Genomic DNA, 21,325 nt, shown 5'->3' on the forward strand with positions numbered 1-21,325 from the left:
CAGCCTTCTCTTAACCTTATGCTTTGTTTCCTATGCAACAGTTCATGGAGCCTGCTTTAATGGTTATGCGAAGTATTATTCTTTTTCAGAGTCTGATTCTCAGGGTAAAATCCATTCTTTCGTCTGTAGCCCAAATATTTGGACTCATTGAGGGTGAATGAAAGAGAGCCTGGAGAAGAGTTGAGCTGTTGTCTCTCTTGCGAAACAACACAACCCTTTCATGCCACTTGAGTGAGGGGTCGGACCAAGCAAATGTCCAAGCAAATATTTCATGTATTTTCCCAATGCCTCGTAATTACTAAAATTGTGTGCTGATCCTGTAAAGACATTCATAGGGTTGATTACAATTGTTAAGTGTGAGATTCATCTGCTTAAATGTCAGTGTATGTAGCTGAGCTCAGCTTCAGCTCCCATTATAATCCGGGGAAACCTATGTGGTGGTAGTTGAGGAAATGTCCTAAAGAGCCGGTGTTAATATTCTAAGTATACCTAAACCCCACCCTTCCTGTTTTTTCTTCCTCACACGTGATAGGAACAATGAACTCCAGCACTTTATAATAACGTTACTGTCTACTCTTTTCTCTACAAATAAACAATACATTCTAATAGAAAGAAAGAGACAGGAGCCAGACTTGAATTAGAGGTCATAAATTCACATGTAATTTAGAATTTGGCAGTTGGCTCATATATGTTTGGCAAGGAGATTTCCAAAAGGCTGCAACTGTAAATTGGAAATAAATGGAAAAGGATTATGTGAGTGGGAGACTGCTTTGAATCTATAATGCATGTCCTGAGAGTGACTTGCTCATAAAAGAGCATGTGTGTGATGCGTCATAAAAATATTTAAGCCACATTGGTCTTTGTATAAATATTTCATTTTTAAAGTTGGATTCTGGAGTGGCTAAAAATGAGTTCAGTGTGCATATCCTTGCTATCAGTATGAAAGATTTAAAAAAAAGGATCACCAGAAACTGGGTTCTTTTCCCCTTCCAGACTCATATTCTCACAAGATTTTTTTATGTTGTCTTTTGTGTCCAAAGTAATTTTTTTAGTCCTTGCTATATCATCTGTTTTGTTACAATAGTATTCCTCTGAGAGAAACTATGGATCTATTATATTAGGAGGAAGTTTGGAGGCAGAGTGAGTTGCTGCCAAGAAGGCACTCATGTATGAGTGTGTGAACGTGGGTGGGTGCCTGAGATGTCCAAAAGGGACACTCATCTGTGTTCCTTCAGCTATTTCTGTCGTAAAGATGATATATGTCTGTAAATAAAGCAAGATATATTTTGAATGTGCCCGTGTTCTGCATCATTAGTTTTTTCACTGTTGGGAAGCTAAACTGCAAGAATCTGGACATCTGCTACCACCTGGCAGCTCCAGTGGCTCAAGGAAGGAGTGACAGCCCTTAGAAAAGACCACCTCTAAAACATTCTCTATTTTTCTTTCTGCTATTTTCTTTAACTAAATACAGCCTTCTTAACTTAGCTCAAAAATAATTTAGCTCAACATTGATGTTAGTACCATATCTAGGGACTAGTCTCTAGAGCTTTAAGAAACCATTTGGTAATGACTGAAGAAGAGGGAAGTACATGACTAGAGCTGCATTTACCGCATCACGCTCTACGAGCACGTGGCCAGCGGCCCTTTTGGATGTATTGAAAACTGATGCCCCATCTATCACAGCATGTGAAATACAAATGAGTGCTAACTTCTCCAGTGTCACTCTAGTGCATAAGACTTAGGCCTCCCTGGTTATGATTGTTTTATACTGTTCTTCACAGGTGAAATCTGTGCTTTTAAAATCCATGGACAAGAAATGCCCTTCGAAGCTGTTGTGCTAAACAAGACATCTGGAGAAGGTCGTCTTCGAGCAAAAAGTCCTATTGACTGTGAACTGCAGAAGGAATATACATTCATCATCCAGGCCTACGATTGTGGATCAGGACCAGGTGGAACAAACTGGAAGAAATCGCACAAGTGAGTGAAAACGAGGAGAATTTTTTTATTGTTTTTTGCTTTGGCGTATACTTGTTCTACAGTACAGATCAGATAGAAGGGTTCCTTTTTATATTGCAGTCAGGTAGAAAGTAAATAAAACTAAGATGAACCATTGTTGCAATAGTCCACGCACTTTTTAATCCTTTTTCCTTTTAGAAAATATTTTTCTTGTTTGCCCCCTATAATTTGACCCGTTTTCCAATGGTTCTAGTTGAAGCTTTTAATGGGATCCCTGTTCAAGTGGAGAAATGTATCTCGGTTTAGGTTTATTTTTCCATTCTTGCTTTCACATTAAATACATTGACTAAACAGGTCATCCAGGACGTGGAAGCTAGCTTTTAATTGATACTTACAAATTCTAAATAGGTTTTCTCTCTGTTCGTCTCATTTCAAATGGTAAGAAAAGAGAAATCACCCTTTTTTTTTAGTATGTGCATGTATATAAGCTGCAGCAGTATTGCCTTTGCACAGTGTGCTTCTCACCTCAGCTTTTGGACAGCAAGTCTCAGAGGAATTCAAATCCTCTGGAAGAGGGGGGGTATTGAAGGTTAGTGGGTGGTACTTTTTACTCTGGAGCCAATTCCCTGCATAAATTTAAGTGGCACAGTGCCTTTTTTCACCTTCAATTCATGAAACCAAGCTGCAGACCATTTGTCATTAAAGATGAATTTCACTCACGTGTAGATGTATAACTGGTGTACAAATTGTTCGTTTTGCTGAGAGCCATTTAAATAAATGATTAATAATAATCATTCTTCCTTTTGCTCATCTAGGACACATGACAATTAAAAATTTAATTAGCTCTGTATTTTTTGAGGTTATTTTAAAAGAATACACATTTAGAAGGAAGCCTGCAATATCAAATAACCATCAAGTCACAGTTTTTGCTTCATATTATTAAATTTTATGATGTTTCTCCCTCGCGTGTCAGTAACAAACTAGTATGTTCCATTTGAGGAAAATTTTGGTCTAATCCTGACCAAATGAACCCTGGGCTATTGGGACCAGACTTTGTTACACTTTCTCAGAGTGCTTTGTATAGTAAACCACACGCTAAGCTCGGCTGTCTCTGGGGTCCCAGCCTTTACTACTGCCTCTGCCATTGATCTAGAAAATCCTTTCAGTTCTCTGTCCCCCTGTTACCTTGCCTATCAAACCAGGTAGCAAATTCTTTCAAAGGAAGGCCTTTAGAGTCATTAAACACTAAAGGCCTGTTATTTTTGACCCTCAAACGTTTGTGTTGTAACTAATTATAATCAGCAGAAGGTGAGAGGCTTATTTAATATCAAAGAATGTTCATAAACTGACCATTTTAGGTAGTGAATATGTAAGACTACTGTCATTCTCTTCCGCTGACTGACCCATTTTACACTGGGATGATAACTTTCTGCTGGGGTCCATTTTAAGAGGCAGACCAATTTTAATAGGGAGCATTGTGAAGCCCTCTCCCTATAAGCTGTGGCACTAGGTTTTTACCTAGTGCCAAATTAAGATGTTAAATTGGTCAAATTAAACATAGAAATTCAATAATATCTCATTTTAGCAGACATTGACATGTTTTTCTAGATATGTTTTGTTAGTCTTTTCAAGTCTTTTGAAAACAAACTGTTAGTGATGTATCATGATAAATGAACGTTTCTCTTTGATGTCTTTATTTACATATTCTAGGGCAGTTGTCCATATCCAGGTAAAGGATGTCAATGAGTTTTCACCAGCTTTCAAGGAGAGTGTGTATAAGGCCACCGTGACAGAGGGAAAGATCTATGACAGCATACTGCAGGTAGAAGCCATAGACGAGGACTGTTCCCCACAGTATAGCCAGATTTGCAATTATGAAATTGTCACAACTGATGTTCCTTTTGCTATCGACAGAAATGGTGAGTATGGAGAAGGCACAATTGCAAGTTCTGTGACAGATAGCAGTAACTTCTGTCAATAGTGTTAATTACCTATTGATACTAGCTGATAACCTGGATTGAGTTTTAACTTGAGAATAATCCTGTTCTCATCTCTGAGAATGAAGGAACCATTACGGAGCAATATGTTTCTGTCGCTCAGTCCATTCTCTTAAGTGTCTAGTTTCCATCCAAGTGATGGCATTTCCTAATGCAGCATGTAGCCCTCCCTGATATGGTTTATTCACTGGTTTATAAACCAGGCTAGTCCCAGTCTTCTAAATTTTCTGGAGCAGAGTCTAAATGTAGAATTGACAATATTCTGGATGTGTTTATTGATTGTTAAAACTTTCAAGGTATGAGTACACAGATCTACCCATTTGTGGTGCTTCCTCAAGGAGGTCTCTGCAGTATGGAACAACATATGCTTTGGAGAAGTAGTATCATTTGTTATCGTTTTAGATTTTAGTTGGTTTTCTAATGTATATAATATTACAGGAAAAATAATAAACTATATTAAGTTTTCCATATGCAGCAAATTTTGACCTTAGCAGCCCTGTCTGTCAGCTTACTGCTTTTCCCAGTCAAGTTCTCACCAGAGAAAAGCACAGAACTTGACACTGAGTTTGGGAGAGGTGGCTGGGCTGCATTAAAAATGTGTTGAAGATCTTCCCTCCCATTCTCTGCTCACTTCAGACAATACAAAATAGTAGGTTTGTTTTTCAAGTACTTCAGCAGTCCCGTATTGGTATCTTTTTGTAGATAAGAGTCCTTGTTATTGATATTTACGTGTGCAAACTTGTAAAAGGTTGAAAATGGAAATTCCTGTGTTCACAGAACTTGTTTCCCCAGAACAAGCACCCTGTGTGCATGCCCAGCAATGCTCTGATTTATCTTTCCTAACAGAAGCATTTAATCCATGTTGTATGTAGGAGGAGAATACTCTTTGGAAGTTAAATATGATTTTTGGCCAAATTGGAAATTGAAAGCATGCATGGAGCCACTGTTTTCTCTAAGCAGTCATTTTCATGTTGTGAAGTTTTATAAAAACCCTTTCCCCGTCCAAAAATTATTCATCTTTATTTGTGCAGTTCTTCCATAATGCACAGCTGAGCATCAAAAGATAATAACCTGTTAGCATCAATAAATTGTAAATGACATTGGGGAAAAAAAGGCATCTTGTAATAATACAATGGAAGGCAAATATACTATATAGGACGTATAATCATAATGAGTATGTTTGCGTTTAAGTAAATGAGGTCAGCTGCATAGTAATCTTTTGCCAGAGCAATTGCAAAAAGGATTTTTTACAGGAAGTGGGCATTTGGAAGTAGATATTTGTGTGCAGTTCCCTAGAAGCTTTTCCTCTCTATGGAATTTTTTGTAATTCTGAGATTTCCCATGTTGTCATAAAAAGAAGTTCTCCGTGTTTCTGTTTGAAACTATTATTTTTGCAGAGCTCCACGTGACTTGCCAGTATGGGGCTGGTTATTTACATGAGTCGCAGGTGGTTTCATAATTTCATACCAGGTTTGTGACAGATAAGGATAAATAATACACTGATATTAGCATGATACAGAGCAGTCATTTCTTGTACTTATGCCTTGTCAGCTCCTATCACACAGTGCAGCTGGCTCATGAGTGATCATGGGTTTCTTACAGTCAACGGCATGATCAAAAGCACGTGAAATGTCAGGAATCCTTGCTTACATCTTTGTCCTCGTGTGCCTGGGACCTGCTTTTCAGCAAAGGCTATGAGAAAATCATTGATTTAAGCATGACTTTAAAGCCTGCATTGAATAATTGGTATAAGGTTGTAATACTTGCAGTTTCTTCATCATAAATTCAATTAATATTTTTTGATCTATTTGTTCACTAAAAGCACAGTGCCGCCACAATCAACAGTAATTGCAGTCTAATTTGCAATTTTTTAAGATAGTGGTAATTGCTTAAACCCACTGGGATTAGAGAGAGAGTTAGAATAGATGGTTGCACTTTAATTTTATGACAGAAGGATGTTGCTTAGTTCCAACACGTTTCAGTGCTGAGAATATCTCTCTCTGCCAGCTGATATAAACTTTCTCTGGTGCACTGGCACAGGAAGCAGCATTCAGCTCTTGTGTAGGTCTTAGTAAATTAGGCACCTAAAGGTAGGTAATATAAAGTTTGCCATTTACATTTGGTAACTTTCACCCTCGGTATGTAATTTTTTTCTTAATAAAATTACATTGTGTTATGAAAACATAACACTAATAAAATTGCCTCTTGTATGTGTTGAGCCTAACTTGGAAGGTAATGAACTCTTGGTCATAAATACAATTGCGTAAATGCAAAGGACAAGTTTATGCTTTGCTGTGCAAGGAATTGGGACTAAAGGTATAGATATAACATGTTTTAAGAGAATTTTGCATGCAGTTTAGTCTAGATGCCTTCTTAGCACAGAATCCCAATCATCAGTTTTGTATCAATATTGTGTAGGCTTTTTTCAGGTAGCAGAAAAATTAAACCACAGTGCATGGATCTGTTGTAATGCCAGCAAAACAATATTTTTATGGATTTTCTACCTGCATTTGTTGGGAATCATGGTCAGATGATCATAGAATTCAGATATAGATACAGATTCTGTCATGTCTGTGACCTACTCTCATCTCTAAAATGGGGATAATTATATTTGCCACCCACCACTGGGAAGCACTTCACAAATATATGTTCAGATTATCCAATATGAAGAGTTTTCCAAGAAATGTTGGACTTTTGCCAAGAAAGGTTGGACCAGATCATCCTTGAGGTCCCTTCCAACCTGGTATTCTATGATTCCATGAAGATGAGCTACTGACTTATCTGTCCAGTCAGTACAGGTTCTGTCAAGTTACGTATGTTAGAAAACATGTGGACAGGATCTCACACAGTCATCCTTTACAGCACTGAGATCTGTGTTAGGAGCTATGCAAACTCCATATTGTCAAAAAAAGTAGTTAAGCCTTTGCATGTGATATTTATTTATTTATTAAATCACACTTTCTTTCCATTATAGTTGAAAAGTGCACCTTTTTGACAAGAAGCAATTCTAATAATCCTTCATTTGACTTATGGTCAAATACAGCTCCTGATGGCTCTTGGCAGCTGGGAATGTTGAGCTGCCACTCTTGGGAGCAGACCACAGTCAGAGGCCATTCATGTAAAAACACTAGCTTTCATCTCTTGTAAGAGTTAGGAGATTCAGCTTCATACTTCGTATACACACAGGAAATAGGTATGGAATTTAAGAGGGAATTGCCAAAGCAAATTAGTCAAGTCTTTCCCCCTCTTGTGATTGCTCCCAAGTAAGATGAAAGACAGCCAGAAAAGAGGGAAGTCTGTATCAAAGTATCCCCAAAACTGGCCCTGAAGAAACAGAGGTGTAAATGTGTGTGCCCTCAGGCAGGAATATTTATATTCCTGTTGTCACTTATCTGTTTTTTATTTTTTAAATCTGCTAGAGCTTTGGATATTTCCAAGAAAAGGCAGAGATTTAGAAAGACTGAAAAAAAATTAATTTTATGGCCTAATTGTGAACTGTGTAGAAAAATACTTACTTCTCCCATTAAAATTTTCTCTTTTTAATGTTATTGATTACCTTTTTGTTTATGGGTGAGAAGTAATAGAAATTTTCAGTCTGTCGACTCTAAAACTTTAATTAGTCTGTATTTATAGCGCTTGCCTTCTGTGTCTACTTTTTAATCACATTGACTAAATTGTAAAATAACAAAGAAGTATAAAGCAAAGGTAGCAGAAAATTAGAATAATTAGGAAATAAATAAACTGTTGAGTAACATCTACAAGACATCCAAATGACCTTTCAGAATAACACCTAATAGACAGAATCTTTTTAGTCCGAATCTTAAAAGACCATAATGAAATACAAATCTTGGAAGACAGATTTAGTGAAATGCAAATATGTTGTAATGATTTATAAATCTTAGAGGACATTAGGGTGCCACACAAGTTCTAGCAGGCTGCTAATGTAGATTCAGATAATTTTGGTTTCATGAGAATTCTCTCTGCTGATCATGGACTAATTTGGTTCTACTAACTTCTACCAAGGAGGACCAAATAGGGAAATATAAAGATTCATGTAAGAAATAACATAATACAGAAAAGAAAGAACAACTGAGCAGATATTAAATCAATAATTAAGTATATGATGGCAGTTTTTCTTTAAATCCTCTTAGGCAGGCACTGAGCAAGCAACTCAAGATAGTAAAATGGGTAGATTAAATTGTTTTGCCAATTTTTGAACCAGAAGATGGTGGTAATTGCAAAAGCAGGCTTCCTTCAGGCCTGACCTGAAAAGTTTTGCATTGGTTTCAATTAAATGATAGTTGGCTTTAATGTAGTAGTCAGAAAAGTGGTGGGCTCTGACAAATAAGGAGTGTGTGTCAGAGAGACACCTGCTAACAGTCTTTACTTGTCAAACTAATGGGGGTTTAGTGAAAGACTTATTTAAGAAGTGTCGTTTGTCTGCTTTCACCTGTCTCTCATTTGAATGACACCCCACCCCACCCCCCAAAACCCCAAACAGTGCCAGCATGACTAACAACAGGTAATTTAACCAGTACCTGTGGGAGTTACAGCAGTGTATTTGACTGAACTCCAGGATTTGGGTGCTCTCCATTCCATATTTGTCCCAAACAACTTGATTTTGCAGATCCATGCTTGAAAGCAGTTGTTATGGGTAGCATTAATCCAGAACAAGTTTGTTTCTTGAATTCTAGAACAAACATTCTCATTCAAAGAGATATAACAAACAACTCTGAGCAAAAGCATGAAACATATTAAACACACTCAAGTTTTGATTTCAGCCGGAAGTGCATTTCAGTGGAAATGGGCAGAATTAAAATGCTGAACTCGTTAATTACAAAAACATACATTCTGCATGGGAATCTTCCAATCCTGCAGGAAGTACTCTGAGAAAGATCTTTCCCTTTCCTTGTGGAAATTGTTGTGTCTTTGTTCCTAAAACAGGTAATTTGCTACCTTTATACATGTGTGAGGTTCAGCAGATAATCTCTGTTGTTGCTGAGTTTTATTTGCCACATGATAACTCTGTGCTGTCATATCAAATACTCCTAAACGCTCTAATATAGGAATGATTCTGTGGCTTTTTCTGTTTTTAAAGCCCAGGGAAAGGTGCTAAAGGGCTAAAACTCTTTCTCATCTAAAGGGTAATAGCTTTAGAGAATAAAGGAAGATCCTTAGGCTGGGACCTCAGGAAAATGGCTGCCATGTTAAAACAATGTATTCTGGGAAGATGTGGGAAATGAGGTTGCGCTGACTCATACTTTACATTTCAAGATGTAACTGCTAATTAGTTTTACAGTCTAACTTCATAAAGTGTTGTTGAGCAAATGTTTTCTAATATGGACACACCCATATTGTATGCCGAGCATCTTATATTTGCCTAAGAACTTCCTTATTTCTCTACTGGACTAAAAGAAAATACTTCCTAAAGCTCATAACTCTCCTGTCTGTGGGTGTCCCATTTGCTTCAAAGACTTTTCTGTTCACAAAGGACTTGATTAATCAGGACCCAACTATGTATATGTTATATATGTCGGTATATGCTTAGCCAAGAAGTAATTTCTGAATGTTATCTTGCATTGAATCTATAGGTAACATCAGAAACACTGAGAAACTGAACTATGATAAACAACACCAGTATGAGATAATGGTGACAGCTTTTGACTGTGGGCAAAAACATGCAACAGAAGATGTCTTAGTACGAGTTAATGTCAAACCAGTGTGCAAACCAGGCTGGCAAGGTAAGGTTTAATTGTTTATATATTTGAATATATATTTCAATTTTTTGCTTAAATCTCATTTCTTTGGTGTTTTCCCTCCACTGCATGGTAAGGAAATTCGGGTGCTTATTGCAGTGGTATAGAAAACTATTGCTATTTTTTATGCTTACTTCATTCCAAACCTGTTAAAAAAATGAATGATAATACCATACTTTTTTACATTTGCCATGTTTCTTCTCTAGTCAGAACAAAGAACAAATTAGAAAAAAAGAAAAAAAAGACAAATTTCTATTCTAATAAGCTATCTTATAATTCGGTCTGGATATACCCAAAGGTTAAAAAAATGCTGCTGATTTACCTTTCCCCTGCTGCTCTTTTTAAATAAAACTTTTGAAGCCACCATGACAAGATACTTTTCCCATGTGTGCCAGAGTTGTTCAGATTGATCTGTTCCAGGTAGAGAATTGGCTTTCACGTGCATGCATGCATGAGTCAGGGCATGCTCAACCAGCAGTGGGAGTGAAAGGCATTTTTTTATCCTGATTACTGTCTTTATATTGAGACATTTCAGTGGGAATTGATTTTCTAAAAAGGTTATAAGAATCTACAGTCTACTCTGTCTAAAATGGAGAAAAACCCAGCTGGCAATATACTAGGAAGATAGATATCCCAGAAATTACAAGGAATTAAGATGAAAATGTGGGCTGGATTAGGGAAAAAACAACTGGATGTAACCACATTATGCAAATTTCATTCAAGACTAGTCTGACCTTCGTAATTGTAATTTTTAAAGAGAATGTTTGAGAAGGAATAAATCAGTTTGGCTGTTGTAGTTGAAGGTAAATTTGCAGACTGATGTTTAGAAGGAAAAAAGGTTTTCTTTGTAAAATGAGGAGCCCTGGTCTAGAGGACCTTGAAACACCTAGAAACATGCGCAATGCTTAGAGCAGAACCACTTTTTAATTCTTCAAGGACGTACTAGTTCCCCACCCACACAAGTATTTCGAAGAGCATTTTTATTTAAAAACTAGAACACTTATGAACTTTTTCCACATTTTCTAACTGATCTTATTGTTCAAAGCCTCATGATTTATTCTATAAAACCAATATGGTCTCTCTGTAGTGTAGAAATGTTCTGTATCCACTTTATGGAGTCATCTCAAATAAATTAAATACTCCCAAATTAGCTTGTAGTTTGCGCTAAAATGGGTGCAAATGATGATTTATTTTTTAAAAAAAATTTCCATATTATTTCCATGTAGGTATTTTATTGATTGAATAATTTTTGCAAAGATACCTCACTAATGGTGTGTTTATATTGCCCAATATTGTCATACTTATTTCATAGCTCAAGCATCAATTGTAGGACAGATGGTCATTGCTGGTCCCATCAGGGGGTACAGATACCAGGTAGCTAGCAAAAGTAATAGAAACAACCTCAAATAAGGTTTGTTCTAATTTTCTTGATGCTTTGTTCATCTTAGATTATGTGAGGTGTTTACAAGGTTTTAATGGAAAACTCTAATTCAGCTATTGTTACTTTATGCATGCAAAATTTATTTTCTTCTCTTTTGGAAGTCAGAGCTGTATGTAGCTGATGGTTTGGTTAACACTAGGTTTTTAATATGAGAGGTTACCAGCTTGTTGTTTTCAGCATGATGGAGAGAAAAAAACAGTGTATATAAAGCAACAACTCAAAAAAAATAATGCAATGCATAAGAAAGTTTAAAGCAGCTTGTCTAAAGCATGTCAGATAGGAAAGGATATGCTTTGATAGCATTCATATTGGGCTTTTTGTTTATTTCTGTGGCAATTTGGCACAACTATTCTTTCTCGCTTCTGATATGATAAAGTTTTATGATGGGTCTTTATTATAGGCAAGGTAAAGGTATGAAATAACTAAATATGTTCTGCTCTAGCATATTCCATGCCATCCATGTGGAATTGTACCTTTCAATCTGTCAAAAAGGTGACCGCTTCACTTCATTGGCATGTCTCCAGGTCAAATGGCACAAAGTGCAAGTGGATAGCGTTTGCCTACTCAGGGTATAAGGTCTTTAGGTAAACAATTGGGTAGATATGACTTTAGTTCTTAATTACTAAGTCTTTAATTAGAATTTGAAAATGAGCTGCAGCATAATAGTTCAAAAAATTTCTACATTTCTCTTAATGAGATTTTATTTTATGCCTACTTGTTCTTAAAGGTGAAGGTAATCACAGAGGTGTGTTGAGTGTTGTTTTCCACTTTGAGCCAATATCTATAAAAATTAACTATTGCTAGGAAAAATAAAAATCAAATAAGCAAAACTCACTAATAGTATTTTCAGTACTGGGAATGGAGAATATTTCTTCCCTGTGTCTGTCACTCTGACCTCCCCACAGAAGCAGCCAGCAGGTATGCTCCATCTTCTTTGAAATAATGATATATTTGAAAAGATTGGATGACTAAGGGAGGTACAATAAAGTTTTGCTTGACAGAAAAGATTACTATTCTGAGCCTTTGGTTATAATATATAAGTTGCCAAAATACAATATATGATTTTTTTTTCATGTTCCTCAGTGTTAGCTTGAACAAAGAAATACTTGGATTTTCAATTTATAGTAGTGGCGGTTAGTTCTTAGAAGTTACTGGCTTTAGTAATCTGAAATATTGTGCAGTTCTTTCTATGACTATCGTGAATAGAGATTGGAGTAGTCTAATACCAATTCAGTGTTAAAAATTTCAGTGCAATAAATTTCAATGCAGATGCCCCTCAAATAGCCTGCATTGTGCAAGGGTGGGACAGGGAAGAATAGGTTTACATAAAATAATGTACAAAATTATTCCTGTTTCTAGAGGCCAACTCCACCTGACTGACGTGTATAGCAGAGCAAATAAGACTCAACAAGCCAAGGTGATAACCTTTAAACAGTATTCCCTTGGTCTAATAGCATTTAAGTCTTCATTAAATCTAGGAGCTACTTCCCTACTCTTTGAAGACGGACATTAATATACAATTAGCAAGCATTCCCACAGAGACATTTTCAGCAAACAGCAAGCCTCCACTCTATCAAGAGGCTACTTTAGAAACAAACTTGACCCAAACTGACATAAAACCATTCAGAGCAGACCACTCTGAAAAGTTATTAGTATCCTAAGCATGCTAAAAATGTGAATCAATAAACTGAATTAATTCCTAATCAGTTATTTTAATTGGAAATACTCATTAGTGAGTTCTGTCAGCTGACTTACAGCTATGCTACAAATTCTCTTCATGCTATCTGTGTGTTAATTTTCATGATTTTCAAACAATGGAGTGGTCACTTACTGCCAGGTAAGTAAAGAAGACTACATTATAAAGAAAAGGTAGATGATAGTATTTCTGAAACCACAATGGGCAGATTTGCAGTTGACGGTATTTCTATTTTTGTTTAATCTTCTTTTAAAAAAAAAAAAAAAACACCACACAATTAATGACATTCCATACTAAGAAAAACCTTATTATCTTCAGCACATTCCATAGGGTTCTGTCCATTCTTCCAGCGCTCTGCTTTTGTTTCAGTTCTATGGACACACAGAGAGCAGACAGTACATTTTCCTTTAGATTCACTTCCAGTGTGGTTCTTTTCACTACAGTAGCTTTAATGTCACAAATATTGATTTCTATAAAGTTACTTCTGCCTTATTCAAAGCAGGGTAGACATACTTGTGGCAACACAGTACTAAATAACCATATGGTATTTTCATTAAAAAACAGAGGTGAAATAGTCAAATGCCTGTAATCTAGACCATGTTTCTGATAGCTCATTTGTGGTACCATAATATTATTTTCTCATTTCTGCTACTTTTAGGAACAGTCTTCATAAAACCAAAGATGATACTGTCCTCCCTAGTGGAATAAGAAATGGAAATAAAATATAAAACAATGTGCTGAAAGATGCAACATAGCAGAAAGTTAAAAACAATGATTCCTGTACCGAGCTCTCTGGTGAATGGTGTACTACATGGGGAGAAAATAGAGCAGTTTAGCCTCAAAAAATGAAGGGCAGAATCACATCCCCAAAAACTTAAAATGTGTTTTGAGACTGCTAGAGATTTGCTCAACCGTTGACAATAAAACCAAAAGTCAGGTTGTACCCCAAAATGCAATTCATTTCAGGCAGGAAGTAGTTAAGGCATAAAACAAAAAAAGCTCCTCAAAAGCAATCAGCTGAATACCCCAATAAAATATCAGAGGTCTTTGTCTTTTCTGAAACAAACAGGGGAGGTTGTTTCTGGGGGAGGTAAGTATGTAGTAAAGACAACAGTTCAAAAATTAAAAGTCAGTCTCCTCTGACCAAATTTAATATGGCCCTTGCATAAGCAGTGCTCACTAACCTCCAATTTAAGAGAAAATTAGGACTGATTAGAAAACAGGATTTCACAGCATCCGGCCTGAAGTGTTTTACTAATTTGAAAAGATTTCCTACACTTATCCTCAAGTCTCATGAACCAATATACACAGTTAACCCAATAACCTGAGGTAATGATATAGAGTAGAAGTTCCTTAAAAATTCATCTTAAAAAAACCCCATATCTTCCTTAAAAATTCAGTGACTTGCCACCTAGTGTTTGCTTAAAAATAGTTTTGCAATAAAAGCTCCTCTGTTTACCTAATAGACTATAAAAATATTTAGTAACAGTAGTTAACGTATCAAAGATACTGCATGTTACTTCTTTTTTAAGGCATGTCAGATTCACTAAGGTGACCTAGGGCTTTGCTACCACCAAAAGGCACATTCTTACCACCTCTTTAATGTTGAGTAGTCATTCCTAGGCCACGTACAGGTCAGACCAGCTCGCTTTTCCTGATGAAATATAATCTTTCTTTTGATTGGAGGAGGGCAGGACCTTCTCTTTTAGTAGCAGAGTGATCTTAAATCGCTTCTGAGTCAATGTACTTCACCGATGCTATTTGCAATAGATGCTGAGTGATTTTAGTGGGCTTTCAGTAAAATCCAATTACAGAGGAAAACCAAAACTGTATTGGCTTTTGAGCTGTCAGTGCTTTTAACAAGGAGCGATATGATTATTAAAGCAATTGGGTATTTGGAGGAGAGTGGTCAAGGACAGAAACTTTGCTTATGAGAATAATATTCCTGGTCTTCAGGAACAATTTTAAAAGCCCAAGAATTTTCTGCAATAAATATAAATTGATTTCTATTCTTCTTGCGCACATAGCTAACAGTTTAAAATGCAATGGTTGTGTTATCTTAGCTATAAGATATTTACCCATATTATAAAAATAAAATTTATTGCAAAACAGGGAGCCTTATGCCAGTCTAAGCTTGGAGCTGCTGTGTGTACATTAGCCACACATCTTTAAAACATGGTCATCCTAACAAAATGCTTACATTTTACTAATAACTTGAATGGCATTCACATAGTAGAATACTTATTTCAGACATTTGAAAATTAATTGAACTTCTGAATACTTTTGATTTTTGAGCTCAAAGTTTACATAAGCGCATACTCATTTATGTACTTGTATCAGCATTATTTTTGCTTTTGTTTGACTGTCAGACGTATTTAGAGAAAGCAGTCATACCTGTTTCAGTCTGATTTTTAAGACATGCTCTCCTTTCCTCAGCAAATTCTGTGTATGTATTGCAGCTAAATACATCTTTCTCGAACACTCCAGAGACGGTGTTTTCACATGCTTCTTTTTATCATAGCCTCTTACTGGAAAGAGTACTTTATATATGCCAAAACTACCTTTCTTTTGCCTGGCTATATCAGACTGGGAGCTCATGGACATGCTGCTATCGATTTAATGAAATCAGCTCTTTTTCTTTTTGTCATTTTTCAGTGATGACTCACCAGTTTGCTGAAGTTCCTGAGCATGAGTTGGCACTTCATATTATTACTACAAAGCAATCTCTCTATAACACCAGTTCTCAAGGTCATCTCATTCTGTGCTTGGGATATCCTCTTTCTGTATTGACTTCCAACGAAGAATTGCCTTCCGGTTTTGTCACTAGCAGAAGTAATTAACACCATCCTGGTTTTGTGCCAAGACCATTAATGAAAATATCAAATAACAGTCCCAAGGCAGATTCACAAGGATTTTAATAGTTCCTTCCCTGCGTACCATGAACTTCACATTTTCAGAGTAACTCATTATTGCCCTCTCTTTAGGCAGTTCTGTATATATGTTACAATTGAAATACCAAAGCCCGTCTTTTCTAGCTTAACTGATGCAAGAAAACATTCACTTCAGATGTATTTAACTAGATTTTATTTCCATAGACCTCTGTGGAAGTTCACTCCTTTTTTCACTTTTCTGCATTTACAACTACTAAAAAGCTTTCCTTTTTTTCATTTTCACTGCAGGAAGTCCATGAGCTTCACTGGGGCAATTATTTCATTGAGACATTTCTTACCTCTGAGATGTAGGCAACAGCTGGTGGTTCCATTAACATTTTTTCTGCTCAAAATTTAAAGCAGGATATCCAGTTCGGTTTGAAGCTTTTCCCTATGATTTTTTTTCCCCACATGTAAAAAATTCCACATATTTTTGCACCACAGGGTTAAAAGTTGCAGACTTCCCACACAAGTTTTGACATCCTCAGTTTAATTGATTTCAGTAGTGCTTCAGAGTCTGTCTTTTAGAATTTGAGAAGCTTTTTGCATACTCCTCAGTAGAGAAATCCCTTGTAATACTAGAACCCAAACACTAGTCACAGCCCTTGTTCTCCAGGATAACTAGGAAGCTGCCTCTTCCCGTAATGACATCTTTATGGGTAGTTTGTCCTTCTGAAAACATTAGAAGTTTCTAACCACATCTAAACCTGGTAACAAGGAGCAGCAAGGGCAGAGCCATTCCCTAAAGGAAGGCAAGCCAGGAGCCAATTGTAATAACAGAGCTGGCAGAGCCTTCATCACCAAGGGCCAACTCTTCACCCAACGCAGGTGAACAGGGCAGACTCCAAGATGGGGGCCAGGTTCAGCCGAGAGCCCAGATCCTCAGGTATATTCATGGTGAGGAAGCAGGTCCCAGGAAGTCAATCCATAGATGAGAGTAGGATCAGGTCACTGGGCAGGTCCATCGCAATGAGGCCAGTCTGTCAAGCCAGAAAGCCAGTCCATGGGTTGACTTCTGGATAAAGGGACCCTATGGCCAGAGCTGTGGCTGAGCTAAAGACCAAGATCCCTACAGCATTGTAAGTCAGGATGAAGTGCTGGGGCTGAGTTTAAATAGGGCTCCTGGCCCATGGGTGCAAATGGAGGCCCCAGGTGAGGCTTATGGAGGCTCCTTGAGGGCTTATTAATTCACTTGGGGATCTGACACCCAGTTTGCTGCAGTGAATACCTATTATTATTCAAATGTAATCTCACAACAAATAATAATTTAACCCATTCTATTTCATATTTTTTAAATTCTTATATGTTTATTTTGTATAATTAGGCACTATTAGGGCTTGGGGTTTTATCACTCTATGGAGTATTCAATGTCACTAGTTCAGACACAACTGCTATTCCATTATGGTTCACTAACTCCTCCTACAGCAGGCTTTACCACTATCCTGCAGTCGTCCAGATTTCTGTCTCTCTCTTTTTTGTTGTTTTTTAAACTGCCAGCATACTGCAGAAAGGAAAGATGTGTATCTTTTTTTCTTTATGCTTATGAGATCTGCATTCAAAGCAGATTTATGTGTAATTTTTGACAAAATTACAGAAACATTTCTGATCTTGTTTGAAATGCTTTGTGTATACTGATATTTCTATTTATTCTAGATTGTTTCAGATTTTCAAAATAGTAGAGAGGAAAATGTTTAATTAATAAAACACTCTAGCCAAGTATCCAGCCTACACAGATAGGACAGATGCGAAGATGCTGTAGAGGAAACAGATCTACCAGTTACATTGCTCTGGGAACCTTATGTTCCAGCTATTGTCTAGAGATGCTGCAGAGACCCACTAATTTATAATAAAATATATTTTATTCACTATATAAAATTTATCTTCAATTTAGCTGCCAGGATGCACGTCTTAAGTCCAATATGAGAGAAGTTTTGTGTTTTGCTGGCATGGTAGGAGTTGTGTTGCGATTGTCTTTAATTACTTTGACATCATTTTTAATGAGGTGGAGTAAAGATTCATGGCCACATACATGTAGGAGGAGACGTGAATCAGGTCATACCTTCTTTGCACGTGTGACTGCCATACTCTTTCAAGGAAAAATCAGATTAAATCATTCTTTGTGTCATCAAGCATTAGAAATCAATTCAAATATAACACATGGATCACAAGGTAAGAGAGTCATGTACAAAACTGTTAAGTATAGAGATCAAGGAAAGTCTTTACGTTATCCTTCTGTTAAAAGGGAAATTTATTTAGTGCATTGGGATTTACTTTTAAAGGCTCAAACTGTCACTAAAGCTTGATCCATTTTGGTCTTGGAATAGTTTGAGGATCTTGGAGATCGAGATCCAAGTTTACATGGTTGGTTTATAATTGATGAAATCTGAACCATGAACTTGACATTGTGATATTTACACTCTAGTGTGGTTATGTTGTAGGTATAATCCAGCTGGGGCTGTCTTGCATTGAGAGAGCTTTATACCACAAGTGGCAAGCAAAAGCCTGTTGAATAAAAAAAAAACAAATAAAGGCTGTCTTCTGCAGGACTAAACAGGGCTGGTTTTATTCAAGCTTTTCCCGTGGGATTAGTCTTCCCCTGCTACTGGGGAGGCAGCGCTTATCGTTCTCAGTTTGCACTGTTAATGGGGTGTCATCGCACATCAGTTTGTGGCAAAGGAAAAACCACGTTGGTTGAGTTTAGCGCAACCTACCATTTCAGATGGGATTATGTATCTTTTGATGGTTTGCATAACGCTGGACATGAGTAACATTCTGAGATACATTTTTTAAATATCTGAAATTCAGAGGCTTTTGTAGACTCGGGTTACATAAGACTCTTCCTCTGAGTCAGTTCTAGAGGAATCGAAAAAGTGCCACCACGTTTTCCTGAGGGGAAGGTGCTGATCTTTTGAATGAGTCCAATACAGGATGTGGTTCTGGGAGAGAGAAAAATAATGATCTTCACCACATAAAAAATTAAATGAAAGACTTGGATTTTTCTCACAGTAAGCCCTTCACACTGCCACCGCTTCTTTTGCTTGTTCTAACTCTATGCGCTTTCCAACATTACTAACTTTACTGGTGGTGAGATGCAGAGGGTGCTGGCCTCAGCTTCAACACCTCTGGGATGCTGAAATGCCGTGGGGATAGATAGGGGACAGATACTACATAAATAAGCCAGTTAATCTGCGTCAGAGCTATTACTACATTTAAGGACTGTCCTGCTATCACAGGATTGTATTATACTCCAGTATTGGAGTATGGAGCACAGAGTACCCTTAGCGGACTTCTTAAATTTGCACTAAGTCAGTGAAAGACGTGCCAGTGGGATTTAGGATGAGGATTGGTCTATGACACTGTAGAGGACCAAGGTACAAAGACCCTAGTTCAAGTCTAGGTGATGCTTTACAATTTAGAGCTGAGATAAATGTGTGTGATTTAGGACATTCAGGGTTTATGATCTCTGGGTACAAATTACCATTTTTGCCAAGTTGAAAGGTAATACTGTGAAAATGAAACTCCTCTCCCAATCCAAGGGACGTTCGTGTGGCAGAAACAGAGGTCTTCCATTATCCTTCCCTGTGAGTAGTGGCATTTTATATAGCATGATTTTTAATAAGACATTCTTCACGTAACTGGAGGTGAGTGTGCAGTTGCAGATATGTTACAGTTAATAATTCAGACACACCTCACATGCACTAAAGAATATTTTGCATGCCAGGTAATTTGATATAGCTGCGAAATGAAAACGTAGCTGAAACCTCAAAGCTGCTGAGATTGTAAAAAATGTTTCAGATATATGTGAGACTATTTTGGTTTTATAATGGTTTAACTGGTGAATAAGAGAATAGAAAGATCAATAATTCATATATTACTAGCATGTATAAAAACCAACAAATTATATGATTTTTACCTTAAGTATCTGAAAGAATTTGCTGCTCCTCTTTTGTTGGAAAAATGTTAACCTCGAGTTTCTGGAATGGATAGGATACCAAAATCTGTTATTGTAATGATGTACCTTATATGATACTTGAAATTGTAAGGGAACTGTTTAAGTTGGCAACTGCAGACAAATTACGCAATGCTGCAGGTCAAATCTAACTTAATATGGAATGAATGCAGTGAATATTATTACTGAGAATTATTGCTAAAATTGCAACTCAGCTGATGTTTGCACAGGCAATAAAGTAGTCATAGTTCTTTTAGTCAGTGATGTATGAGTCCTAAAGATTTTAGTAAAAATAGATACTAAACATACTTCCAGAATGTTCCATGAAGTCTCAGCTTCCTCTTGAGAACAAAATGGTTCATGATTACCATTTGGATTAAAAGTCATGTAGAAAATCTGAGAATTTTGAAATGCAGGCCAGTGACTGCCAGTATCCTATCTCCTTTGTCTGGACTAAAGATTGCTCTACAAAAAATGTTTGCTTCAGATTTTCTTGTAAATTTTAATCCAGTTTAAGATTGTGGGAGAGAGCACCTTTTTTCAAGCTTTTTGAAAAGAAGGTCTGTTGAAAAACACCAAACTCCTTCATCTACTAAATGTATGTATATATATATATTATTTTTTTATTACTTTTCCTTCCACTGATATTTAGAAAGAATGTCTCTGACCATTTTCTTTAATAGATTTCATTAACTGCCAGGACCTAGAATTTTTTCATTTATGGAGTCCTCTTTACCTAGGACTAAACAAAGTCAGTGAAACTTCAGCTGTGTATGCAACAGTACTTCTTTTGACAATTTTTACAGATACACAGATGTACACATTAGGTAGCAGAGGTGAATAGTTTAGTGATTTCAAAATAATTAACTATTTGCATCTCTGTATTAATGTGGCATTCTTATTTATGTTGTGTGGTAACTTGGCTGGAGTTGGCTAAATGTATGAGAAAGATATGAACCTGATAGAGCAGGTCCAGAAGAGGGTCACAAAAAATGGCCAAAGGGCTGGAACATCTCTCCTAAGAAGAAAGGCTGAGAGAGTGGAATTGTTCATCTAGGAGAAGAGAAGGCTTCGGGAAGACCTTACCATGCCCTTTCAATACATAAAGTGGGCTTATAAGAAAGACAGAGAGAAACTGGACAAGAGGTAACAGTTTTAAACTGAAAGAGGGTAGATTTAGATTGGATATAAGGAAGAAATTCTTTACTACAAGGATGGTGAGACACTGGAACAGGCTTCCCAGAGAAGGTGTGGATGCCCCATCACTGGAAGTCCTCAAGGTCGGATTGGATGGGGCTTTGAGCAACCTGATGTATTGAAATAATATTCTTGCCTGTAGCAGGAGGGTTGGATGGAATGACCTTTGAAGGTCCCTTCCAACCCAAACCATTCTATGATTCTATGAAAATATGGACCTAAAGATAGCTGAAATACATGTTTTTAATTAAAGCTGCTTGTTTGCGTTTTCTCTGAAGCAGGTTGCAAACACCATAATTAATTGGATTTAAAAATGAAATGCTTCAGTTGAGAAGCGTAGTGGTATGCATGGCGTGCCCAGGTGGCTGCCTGAGGCAGGTGATAGTTTAAATGCCGTGGGCTG

General features: G+C 36.9%; 1 protein-coding gene across 2 annotated transcripts in view; it reads left to right on the top strand.

Moving 5' to 3' along the window:
• Nucleotides 1–21,325, top strand: part of CLSTN2 (calsyntenin 2) — a 393,047-nt gene that overhangs the window by 292,722 nt on the left and 79,000 nt on the right. For both annotated transcript variants that reach the window (XM_054206959.1, XM_054206960.1), the window contains 3 exons: nt 1,782–1,977; nt 3,667–3,875; nt 9,545–9,694. In XM_054206959.1, the coding sequence (XP_054062934.1) occupies nt 1,782–1,977; nt 3,667–3,875; nt 9,545–9,694 (555 nt within the window). The remainder of the gene's footprint in view (nt 1–1,781; nt 1,978–3,666; nt 3,876–9,544; nt 9,695–21,325) is intronic.

Source organism: Rissa tridactyla, chromosome 6, assembly GCF_028500815.1.
Source record: "Rissa tridactyla isolate bRisTri1 chromosome 6, bRisTri1.patW.cur.20221130, whole genome shotgun sequence".
In the NCBI taxonomy this organism is placed as follows: domain Eukaryota; kingdom Metazoa; phylum Chordata; class Aves; order Charadriiformes; family Laridae; genus Rissa; species Rissa tridactyla.